At 47.9% G+C, this 12,430-nt stretch overlaps 1 protein-coding gene across 2 annotated transcripts in view; it reads left to right on the forward strand.

Annotated features, from left to right (window-relative positions):
• slc5a8l (solute carrier family 5 member 8, like) overlaps positions 1 to 12,430 on the forward strand; it is a 51,518-nt gene that overhangs the window by 11,175 nt on the left and 27,913 nt on the right. For both annotated transcript variants that reach the window (XM_069941426.1, XM_069941425.1), the window contains exons 2-4: positions 6,755 to 6,820; positions 8,463 to 8,514; positions 10,291 to 10,358. In XM_069941426.1, coding sequence (XP_069797527.1) covers positions 6,755 to 6,820; positions 8,463 to 8,514; positions 10,291 to 10,358 — 186 coding nt within the window. The remainder of the gene's footprint in view (positions 1 to 6,754; positions 6,821 to 8,462; positions 8,515 to 10,290; positions 10,359 to 12,430) is intronic.

The raw sequence follows: 12,430 nt of genomic DNA on the forward strand, positions 1-12,430 counted from the left end.
TCTGCCTCACCCCTCCCACCTTGACCTCTTTATACTGTTCCTGAACACTTTCCTAAGTGCTGATTAAACATTTCAGCTTGTGGTGCGCTGTGAGACAGAATCTAGACACACATAAGGTAAAGACTGTACAACAGGCTTTAATCCACAAACTTCCACAGATCTAGGCTGGCTCTGGCTGCAGCAACTCTGTGTGAGGCCTCAGGTGGCCAGCACATGCTTATATCCCGGAGGGTGATTGACACCCTACCGCATGGGGCTTGATCCATTCAGGCCGACTGATTGACAGCCGGCCAGGTACAGAGGTTGCCCCCTGCAGTAGGCTGGTAGTGTACCATCACATTCACCCCCTTCTTTAAAATTGTCCCGGGGGGGGACAGTAACAAGGAATCGCACCCACTATACACATAAAATATTTACAGGTTGAGACGACTTGGCGACCGCCGGGGTCTCTATGACTGTCGTAGGACTGGCTCCTGGTCTCTGGTCAGAGGGGATGTGGGGGGGCTGGCGGCAGGGGTGTGTGTGGCTGGTGTGGTGCCGCATGGAGGGGTGGCCAGGGGGGCCGGGGACGACGTATGCGGGGGGGGGTGGGTTTGTTTCCTAAGGCTGAAGTAGGACCCTGGAGGTCAAGGAGGCCCTGCGTGCCCCATAGCTGACTGGGGAGGGAATGTATGCCCGGTCAGCGTTGACCTGGGTTGGAGGGTGACGTAGTGTGGTGGGTGCTTCTGCTGATCCCAGGTCCCTGGTTGAAACAGTGTCCTCCCTGCCACTGCCAAACCTAACGTAAGTGTAGTTGTTTGCATGAATGAGGAAAACCTGCTTTACCAGGGCTTCGGCCTTGTGTGTCCACACATGCTTACTCAGAAGCACTGGTCCCACGGACGTGAGCCATGCTGGGAGTGACATTCCAGTCGCCGACCTCCTGGGGAATGAGAACAGACGTTCGTGAGGGGTCTCGTTGGTAGCCATGCACGGCAGTGACCGAATGGCATGGAGCGCCTCAGGCAGGGCATCCTGCCAGTACTCAATGGCCCACCCTTTTGACCTGAGAGCCAGGAGGTCTGCCTTCCAGACCATCCCATTCTTGCGTTCCACTTGCCCATTGCATGTGGGGTTATAGATTGTCGTGCGACTGGTCGCGATGCCCCTCGCCGTCAGGTACTGGCGTAGCTCCTTGCTCATGAAACTAGACCCCCGGTTGCTGTGGATTAAGGTGGGGTAGCTAAACATGGGGAAAATCTGCCCCAAGGCCCTGATGACGATGGTAGTGGAGGTGTCCGGACAAGGGATGGCGAAAGGGAAGCGTGAGTACTTGTCCATTACCGTGAGGAAGGATCCCTTTGAAGTCCATGTCGAGACGCTCGAAAGGCCGAGTAGCCTTTACAATGTGGGCCTGGGGGGGCGGCGGAAGAAGCAGGGTTTAAATTCCGCACAGACCCGACAGGCCTCGCTCCTGTCCCTGACGTCCCTGATGGTGTATGGCAGATTTCGGGACTTAATGAAATGGTACAACTGGGTGATGCCCGGATGGCAGAGGAACTCATGAAATGCCTGCAACCTGTTGTCAAGCATAGACACGCAGGTGAGAGAGAGGGCATCAGGGGAGTCGTTAAACTTCCCGGGGCGGTACTGGATGTCGTAGCTGAAGGTTGCGAGCTCAACTCTCCAGCGCAGGATTTGTTGTTCTTGATCTTGCTCTTGTGGGTAGTGTTAAACATAAACGCCACGGCCCGCTGGTCCGTGAGGAGCGTGAATCTCCTGCCAGCCAGGTAGTGGGGCCAGTGGGGGACCGCTTCCACAATCGCCTGGGCCTCCTTTCCAATGGTGGAGTGCCCTAGCTCGGAGCCGTGGAAGGTTCTGGAGAAGAAGACGACGGGGTGACCCCCCTTGGTTGAGGGTAGCAGCGAGGGCCACCTCGTAGGCATCGCTCTCCACCTGGAAGGGGGAGTCCTCATCCACAGCCTGCATCGTGGCATCCACGATGTCTTGGCTGATGTGGGTGAAGACTCCCTGCGCCTCAGGCGGGAGGGAAAAAGTTGTGGCTTGGGCCAGTGAGCGGATCTTGTCCGAGAAGCAAGGGACCCACTGAGAGTAATAAGAGAACAGGCCCAGGCACCTGCGGAGGGCCTATAGCGTTGCGGGGGGGGGGTCGGGGGCAACTCCATTAATGGGCGCATCCTTTCAGGATCTGGGGCGACGACTCCATGGGCCACAATGTACCCCAGGATGGCGAGGCGAGTGGTGCTGAACACACACTTCTCCTTGTTGTAAGTGAGGTTCACCTCTGCGGCCGTCTGGAGGAAATTTTCCAGGTTAGTGTCATGGTCCTGCTGGTCACGGCCGCAGATAGTGACGTTATCCAGATATGAGAACGTCGCTTTCAGTTTGTGCATGTCTACCATGCGATCCATTTCCCACTGGAAGACGGAGACCCCGTTTGAGACCCCAAAAGGAACCGGGCGGAACTGTTACAGGCGCCTGTCCGCCTCAAAGGCGGAGTAGGGCTTGCCCTTCGGGTGGATGGGGATTTGTTGATACGCTGACTTCAGGTCAATCGTGGAGAAAACCCGGTACCGGGCTATCTCATTGACCATGTCGGCGATCCTCAGCAGGGGGTAGGCATCCAGCTGGGTGTACCAATTAATGGTCTGGCTGTAATCCACAACCATCCTCGGCTTACTTCCCCCTTTGACCACCAGGACTTGGGCTCTCCAAGGGCTGTGACTGGGCTCTATAATGCCTTCCGCCAGGAGTCACCGCACCTCCTCCTCGATGAAGTCCCTGTCTGCAACGCAATAACTCCTACTTCTGGTGGCAATCGACTTGCTTCCTAGCGCAAGATGTGGAAGGAGTGCCGATGGGGTGATGCGCAGTGTGGAGAGGTCTCAGGTTGGCCAGGGTTGGTAGGTTGGCTTCCTGTGCAATGTGAGTGGAGGTTGGGGCGCCCCCGAAGGCAAGTGTGACACTCTGCAGGTGGTGCTGGAAATCCAGGCCCAGGAGGAGTGGTGCGCAGAGTTTGGGCATGACCAGGAGCCTGATTCCTGTGTAAGTCTCCCCTCCCACCGTTATATCGACCGAGCAGCACCCGAGGGTACCAATAGTCTTATCCTTGGTGGTGAGGGCGATCGAGCTGGTGGTGGGGTGGACCTTTAACCTTAGGGAGTGGGCCACACTCAGGTGAATGAAGCTCTTGGTCCTGCCACTGTCCAACAGGCACTTTGTTACCTGCCCGTTGACTCGCACGTCCATCATCGAGCACCCGAGATCGTGGGGGATGTCCCTGGTTCAGCCTGGTGGCGGCCAGGACCATCTCGGAGTCGGAGTCGCCGCTAACCGGAGGGATGGGGAGCGTCAATAGTGCGATCTGGTCATCGCCCATGTTGACCATGTTGACATCGGTCATGAGGTGTAGCATGCGGTAGCCGATGGCCTCCGGAGGCATGGGGAGCATCAGTAGGGCGGCCTGGTCATCGCCTGTGTTGACCAAATTGACGTCGATCGTTGGGTGTAGCGTGCAGCAGCTGCTGGCACCCGGAGGCATGGGGAGTGTCGGTATGGCGGCCTGGTCATCGCCCGTGTTGACCACGCCGTTCTCAACATCGTTGGGCCCTCTTTGTTGGGTGCTGCCTGGCCTAGGATGGCAGTGGCATGTGGGGAGCCGCTGCGTACCTGGCCTCATTCCCTAGCCATGTCCGCTGTACCAGTGGAAGTGACATCATCACGGCCGGCAGCAGTGACGTCGTTACGTCAGCAGGAAGTGACATCACGCCGTTAGCTGGAAGTAATGTCACCGTAGTTCTAAGTGAGCAGCGCCGGCGAGGGCTGGTGCTAGAGCAGACGCTCGTGGCACACGCTGTGACAGTCACTGGCGGTGCTGGATGTTGCGCAGTCGAAGTCGGGGAAGGGGGAAGTCGTCACGGGGACAATGGTGCTGCCTGGCATGTGCATGTGGTGGGGTCCGTGGGGGAGGTAGGGAGGTCATAGAGGGCTGCTGAGCTGCCGGCAGGTTTAGAGAGGCACACTTTTGCAAAGTGGCCTTTCTTGCCGCATCGGGAACAATACTGGTTCCTAGCTGGGCAGTTTTGGTGCGATTGTCGATCTGACCCACACCAGGACCCACAGTACTTGTAGGGGCACTGGGTGCCTGCCGCAGCGACATTCTCCTCCCCAGCTCGGCCTGGGGTTGCAGCTGCAGTGTGAGAGGGCCATGAGGGAGCCTGGGGGAACCTGGAATCGAAGGCTTCGACGTGCAGGGCTGCTGCTTCCAGGGTTTGGACCACTTTCACAGTCCTGGTTAGGGCATAGATGTTGTCTTCCAGCAGCTTCTGCTGGATGACCCTCGAGCGTAGCGCTCGGATGAAGGCATCCCGGATCAGCCTCTTGACCTCCTGTACATCTACCCCGGGTTCAGCCAGACATGGTTGGTCCAACTCGCAAGTGTCCCAGGTAAGACTCAGCCGTCTCCCCGGTTTGCTGGACTCTGGTCTTGAGGAGGTACCTTGCACAGACCACATTCATGGGGGGCTTGTACAAGTTCTCGAGTGTGTCCATTGCGCTCTTGTATGTGGAGCTGCCTTTGGTTACCTGGAAGGCACGGAGACCCAGCTTTGACCGGAGTAGGACCAACCTCTTCCGATCGGAGTCCAGGATGTCGCCTTCGTGTGCTTTGATGATTGCCTCGACCGCGTGCTGCCAGATCTCAAAGCGCGTCTGGGCTTCCAAGTGGCGTGGGTCGACCTCGAGGCTCCCTACGCTCAGGAGTTTTCCATGGCAGCTGTGGGAAAATTTTGTGGATTAAATTGTGGTGCGCTGTTAGACAGAATCAGACACACACAAGGTAAATACTGTACAACAGGCTTTAATTCACAAAGACTTCCACAGAGCCAGGCTGGCTGTGGGTGCAGCAACTCTGAGTGAGGCCTCGGGAGGCGGCGCAGGCTTATATCCCGGAGGGTGATTGACACCCGACCGGGTGGGGCTTGAACCATTCAGGCCGACTGAATGGCAGCCGGCCAGGTGTTGACCTGTCTCCTTACACTCCTGCAGGTACAGAGGTTGCCCCCTGCAGTAGGCCGGTGGTGTACCATCACACAGCTTGAAATGTCAACCATTCTTTTTCTCCACTGATGCTGCTCAACCTGCTGAATTTCTCCAGTATATGAGGTAAAGATACACTACCGATATTTCTGGCCTGAGCCTTTCTTTAAGCAAAAAGCAGGCAGGTGTCTCAATAAAGACTGAGAGAGAAAGGTGGAGTGGAAAGTGTCCAATCCAACAAACAAAAGGTGTTAACTGGATATGATAAGAGGAAAGGTGAGAATTAATTTTGGTGCTGTGAAAGGAGACAGAGGGGAAAGGGAAGAAAGAAAGAGATAGAACTAGAGGAAAGGAGACAGGAGGACAAAGATGGGGAGGTGTGGATTAAACAGAAACTAGAGAAGTCGATGTCAATGCCATCCGGTTGAAGCGTGCCCAGATGGAAGATGAGGTGTTGTTCTTCCAATTTGCAGGTGGTCTCAGTCTGGCAGTGCATGGACAGACATGTCAGCAAGTGAATAGAACAGGGAATTGAAATGGGTGGCCACTGGAAGATCCATTTACTGCAATCACTGTGTCTTCAGACTTCAGTGTTTCCCTCTAACGGATAGTGTTTGGTTTCAATAAAAATGTATCTGCTTCCATGGGATCACTGGTCTTCATTAGCAGAACACTGAATGCAAGAGCAAGGAGTTTATGCTCCTACAGACCCCCGCTGGAGTACTATTTCAGTTCTGGTCACCACATTATATGTGTGAAGGGTATGACAGTGTTGAACTGGATGAGGAAGAGATTCACAAGATGTGCACTTGGAATGAACGTTTCAGTTATAAGGAGAGACTGGAATGGCTAGGCCTGTTCTCCCTGGATCAGGGAAGTCTAACATGAGCCTGTGCAATAATTAGCTTTTTGAATGAATAACACAATTGGTTGGTATGGACAAGATGACTGAAGGGACTGATTCTGTTTTGCATGATTCCATTGGACTCAAGAATGGAGAACAAATAGCCATATCCCTTCAATGAATACATAAATATGAGGTTCAAACCCTCCCTTAATGGCAGGCTAGTCATTCCAAAGTTGGCACCAAGTTATGGAAAAGAAAATTAGGATAGATGGTCAAAAATTTAGTCAAGAGATAAAGCAGAAGAGGTCTCGAGACAGAGTTGTCAGTGGTGAAGCAATTAAGACCAAGGGCAGAACTGCGCCAGCATTCTCCTCTCTGGGTTCTAGCAGGCTGGAGCCGATTGTAGAGATGGGGAAGGGTAAAGTCATGGCCTCACTGCAGAATGCCTGAGTACCCACAGCCACATGGCTCCTGCCCTTTCACTGATGCTAGCCTCATTCAACTTGGAAGGCCCTTTGGCCCTCCATGTCTTTTCTGTCAAGTATCCATCAATATGTATGTGTGTTAAGTCAGATTGTGTGTTTGCATGTTTTTGCTCTGTAGACTGGAGAATGCTGTTTTGTTGGGTTGTACTTGACAGGTGGTCAATGGATGATAATAAATTTGAACTTGAATTTAACAGCACTTGATGCATAGCCAACTGGACATGATGAGCTGCAAATCTCACATATGAGCTGACCATGCCAACACACCAGCTGCATGATGGTGGCAAGGCAGACAATGGATGCCAGTTAATCACATGTTGCAGCACACACACTCATTGTTTGTGTCAATCAAATGCAGTCACTAAATGTTCATTATTGCTTTCAGTATTTAGGGATGAGATACAACAAAGCAGCTCGGTACATTGGGACCTCTTTCTACATTATTCTAACAGTGAGTACCATGCCTGATCTCCTGTCCATTTACTTCTGACTGACCATGGGTGCAAATTGTTCGGCCCTCTCACAAGATCAAGGGTTGGAGTCTGCTCCTCCTGGCCTTTAGCTGTTTCATTGCCCATCACCATCCATGACCAGATGTAGTTGGACTGAAATGCTTTGATTTGATCTGTTGGTTGTGAGATTGCTTTAATTATGTATTGCATGCCATTTTTGACTTTCACCATGTGTATAGCCCTGATCTGCAATTTCATTAAAAGTTGACACCTCATTTTTAGGCCTGCCCATTGCCTCCAAATGTGTTCTTCTACACTCCTCACTGAGACAGGGTAGACATCCAGACTTATTGTTTATGGTGGAGTAAGAGATACGTCAGGTTGTGGTGAAATGCATCTCTGCTATGTGAGATGCCCAATTGTGAGCTGCCAGGTCTGTTCTGATCTATCCCACTTCACATCTGACATAACAGAAGGTGTCCTCAGTCTGAAGATTAGACTTTCTCTCCACTAGGGGTGTAGGGTGGTCACCGTACTAATGCCAATTATGGGCAGGTAGATTGTGAAGACAAGGTCAGGTATGTTCACCTGCCACAGATCTGGTCTGGAGTCTATGCCCTTCTGATCTCAGCCAGCAATGGTGCCACCCAACTAGTCTTGGTGATGGGCTTTGCAGCTTACCACCTGGTACTGTCTGACCTGCTGAGTTTCCCCAGCATTCTGCAGAATTTTGTGTTTTACTTATGCTTTAAACTTTATTCTGCATTGTTTCATCCCCTTCTGTCCAGTCTCTCTTTGCCTATAAGTCCGTGCGTTTCTCAATCTTTCAATCTGCTCTTAATGTCAGGATGTCTTCCCAATTTTCTTTCTCTTTTAATTCATGTTTTCACATTATCTCACATTTCCTTCTTTGTTTTCCACACCCCTGTGAGCTGCTGGCACCTGCTTTATTTCTCTCATTGTTTTCAAGAACTCTATGTTCTTGCTACCATCAGTATTCCTTCCAAGTGTTGTTGAACATATCAATTTAGAGAGGATGTTTGGTGGTACTTCGGAGGAATTTTCCTTGCCAGTGTTTGACCTGGTGGCCTAAGATAACTGAAGATCATGTTTGTGAACTCCCAGGACTAATCTTCTCTATGTGTACACCATTGTGTCACTACCTTAGGTGGTTCTGTGCTGCCACTGGGTCAGGATGTGACCAGGGAAGGTATTATCTGTGATTTGATTCATCTGTGGGAGTCAGCTCTTCAACCAGTGCCCAGATCTTTGTGGAGGTAACTCTGTGCTAGAATTGCATGCCAGGTTGTGCCCTCTATTTTATCCTTCCTCTGTTTTGGATGGTGGAGAGTATGTCAGTCGGCGGTCCAAAGACGTCTCTCACACTCAATAGCCCATAGGATAAAAACTAAGATAAAGAGAAAGAGGCAAGCTGAGATTCATTGCCTTCCAAAGAGCAAATAAGGAGACACCTGCAGGTAGTAGCCAACTCCTTGTGTTTCATTCAGATCACCCACCTTGAGCCTGTGTCACAATCTAGCAAGGCCTCATTATCTGAGTAAAGTAGATGAAGCCACTGTTGTAGTATTAAATACAGCTATAGGCGAAAGTATTGATTAAAGATATCACGTTTTGTTGCAGGTTCTCTACACTGGCATCGTCATTTATGCTCCCGCATTAGCGTTAAATCAGAGTAAGTACTGATTTACCGTTAAATGTACTGGTCAGATTTACTGGGCGGCACAGTTTGTGATTAATACAACGCTATTACAGCGCCAGCGACCTGGGTTTGAATCCAATGCTGTAAGGATTTTGTACGCTCTCCCTGTGACCCGCATGGGTTTCCCCCGGGTGCCCCAGTTTCCACCCACCCTCCAAAATGTACAGTATTGGTAGATTAGGTGTAATTGGGCAGTGCATATTGTAGAGCTCGTCGAAAGAATCAAAGACTTGTTGATCCAAACCAAGGCTTTTATTAGCAAAAGACAGGAGCTCTTCACAGGTGGCCAACCAGTCCGGAATGATCTGACCTGGCAAGGGACACAACCCTTTAAGGCCCAGACAGTAGGCGTGGCTTAGCTCTCAGCCAATCGCTGTAAGCACAGTCTAGATACTGTAACTATATACACTATATACATTGGTGATAGATCTGTACTATCACACCTATCTCATGGTCGAGAAAGTTTTCTGCTGTTTTGCATTGTTGAAATAAAAATAAAATGAAAGCACCTCTAAACACATCTACTGGCCAATACTGTGCAATCGAGTCTGACAGCGGCTGCTCGGTCTCTCTGGTGCAATGAGCCTCAACAGCCTCCACATTGCTGCATCTTGCGCTCCAAGTGGGAATTGGAAAAGAGACTGAAGAATTTAGGGTAAGCTCGAATGTGAAAAGAAGATGTCCTCAGTGAGGGTTAGTGACTCCCATAATTCACAGAAGCACAATTACATTTCTTTTTTTAAGTACACTTTTAAATTTTAATATTACATCACAGTCGAAGCTGATTTCAGCCCAATTACACCCAATTACCATACTTTTTGGAGGATGGGTGGAAACCGGAGTGTGATTGTACAGATTCTATCACCAATTGAAATTGATGTTAATGCCATCTAGTTGGAGAATGCCCAGACATCTGGTTGGAGAGTGCCATGGCATTAACATCGACTTCTCCGGTTTCTGCTAACCTGCCTGGATACTCTCCACTGGATGTCATTAATATCTATTTCTTTGATTTTTGCTAGCCATTCTAGCAAAAATGAATGGCTAGAATGGCTAGCAAAAGCCATTCTCCCTCCTTCCCATTCCCTCTGTCTTCTTTCTTCCAGCTCTCCACCCCCTTCCCTTTCCATTCACAGAGCCATCCCCCTCCCCGTTTGTGCCCTATCTCCCTTATCCACCTATTACCTCCTGCCTGTGGGTCCATGCTCCTCTCCCTGCCGCCCCCACCACCATTTTGTTCAGGCACCTGCCAACATTTTGTTCATACCATGATGAAGGGCTCAGGCCCAAAATGTTGGCTATGTATCTTTATCTTTGCTACATAGAAGGACACTGTCTGACCTGCTGAGTTTCCCCAGCATTCTGCAGAATTTTGTGTTTTACTTATGCTTTAAACTTTATTCTGCATTGTTTCATCCCCTTCTGTCCAGTCTCTCTTTGCCTATAAGTCCGTGCATTTCTCAATCTTTCAATCTGCTCTTAATGTCAGGATGTCTTCCCAATTTTCTTTCTCTTTTAATTCATGTTTTCACATTATCTCACATTTCCTTCTTTGTTTTCCACACCCCTGTGAGCTGCTGGCACCTGCTTTATTTCTCTCATTGTTTTCAATTTACTGCTTGCCTCTGGGATGATCACCATTAAACCTATTCATTTATGAGCATATTTAGTTTTACTAAGTGAAGGGATTACAGTAGTAAAGTAGATTCATTCCTTGCATTAAATTAGAATACCTTTTATTTTTACCAGTAACTGGATTTGATCTCTGGGGAGTTCTTGTTGCAACAGGTCTTGTCTGCACTTTTTACTGTACTCTGGTAAGTTTACTCCTTTTAGATGTAAGCGTGTATGTGAATGTGCCCTTTGTCTGGTGGTGCAGGTGGGCAATTGTGTTGTTGGAATGTAACACCATGTGTGGATGCTCTGCTATTTTTCTGCACGTAGCATTGGTCACAGACTTTGGGACAAGTGTTTTAATACAAGTGTGCTAATAATGTCCCAGGTTTTCGTTGTTTCAGATATGATAGAGCGGGAGGGATGAATGGGGGAGAAATGGCATTGCTTGTCAGGAAAATATCACAGATGTGCTCAGACAGGACTAGAGGACTCATCTACTGGGGCTATCTGGATGGAGCTGAGGAATGGGAAAGGTATGATCATATTAATGGGGTTGTATTATAGACTACCCAATAGTCGACAAGAATTGGAGGAGCAAACCTGTAGAGAGATGGCAGACAGCTGCAGGCAACATAAGGTTATGATAGTAGGAAGATCCTCTGCAGCTGCATCAGGCCTGGACAGAGTGGATAACTCCAGAGCTAATTATGATAAAGGCCCAACCTTCCAGCTTGCTTAGACTTTGGTACCGAAAGGTTCCCTACCTCTGCCAGGACAGTTGGTCTGGCTGACGCCATCGAAGATGACAAAGGGAAAATAAATATTTAAATGTTGAAACTACATGATTAACACAGTCAGTTGTTATTACTAATTTTGCAATATTCACGTTGAATTGCTTGCATTGGTAAGAAGTTGAAAAATATGAAGGATAATAATGATGAATTTACTGTCATCGACACACAATGTACACATGCACCAAAATTCTTACTTGCTGCAGCTGAATGGGCACATTATAATTTAAAAATGCATACTAATGACTTAATTGAATGAGAAAGAAAATAAATGCACTAAATTGGAATATGCACAGTTATCCAAGAGCAAAAAAAAAGACTTAGTCATAGTATAGGTAATTTTAGGTTAGTTTTTACCATTTTCTTTTTCTAAACTGACACATAATCCGATAATGAGAAATAGGTTGAGAATATGGGCTCAATTTAGAAAATGTTTTGGATAGAACAGTTTTTCTCTTGCTCGTCCTATTTCAGCCATCTGTGTTAGATGCAGGCTTTAAAGAATGGTATAGATTAGGAATCAAAAGTTATAAAGATCTTTTAATTTGAGATTTCTTTGTCTCTTTTGAACAATTCTCATCTAAATTTAATCTTTCTAATAGATTTTGTTTTAGACATTTTGTTCAGTCCAAGCTTTCTGATTTTCCTCAAAACTCATATTCTAATATTCTTGATTTATTCTTTAATTTACAGTTCATTCATGGTAGATTAAGATCATCTATTTATAACAACTTATTAGATTTAAAATCAGCCTCAATGGCTGGCATTAGAAATGATTGGGAACGTGATTTGAACATTACATTTTTAGATGAAGATTGATACACGAATCTCAGCTTGATTAATGATTCTTCATTTTGTGCAAGGCACTGCTTGTTACAATTTAATGTTGGACACAGAACACATATGTCAAAACTTACATTATCTAATTTTTATGCAGATGTTGATCCACTATGTGAGAAGTGTAAAATTTTTGAAGCTTCATTGATCCATGTGTTTTGGGAGTGCCCCAATTTAGGAAGAGTTTGGGAAAACATTTTTCAAACTTTATCAATGATTTTATGCCCTTTAATTGTCTGGTCTGGTTTCTCTTGTGAACCGGATATACCTCTGTCTGCTTCCAAGGAGAAAGTTTTAGCTTTTAGCTTTAGCTTTTATCATATTGATAGCCAGATGAGCAATTTTAATGAAATGAAAAGATGACTCTTCACCTACACAGTGGTCACATAATGCAATATCCTATTTAAGCATGGAGAAAATTAGATACAACATTATAGGTAGAAAGTTTCAATTTGAAAAGATGTGGGGAACATTCAAAGAATACGTCCATCATGACTGGAAGATTTAAGAAGTTTGGATGTTCTGGTGATTCACTGTCTAGTGTCTGAAGGTCACTATTTGATCCATATCTTAACATCCTTTTCTACAAGGTCACCTTGATGAAGGGGAGGGAGAGATTAGATTTAGTTGTAGGGTTTTTGTTT

This window comes from Narcine bancroftii, chromosome 5 (genome assembly GCF_036971445.1).
Source record: "Narcine bancroftii isolate sNarBan1 chromosome 5, sNarBan1.hap1, whole genome shotgun sequence".
Classification (NCBI taxonomy): Eukaryota; Metazoa; Chordata; class Chondrichthyes; order Torpediniformes; family Narcinidae; genus Narcine; species Narcine bancroftii.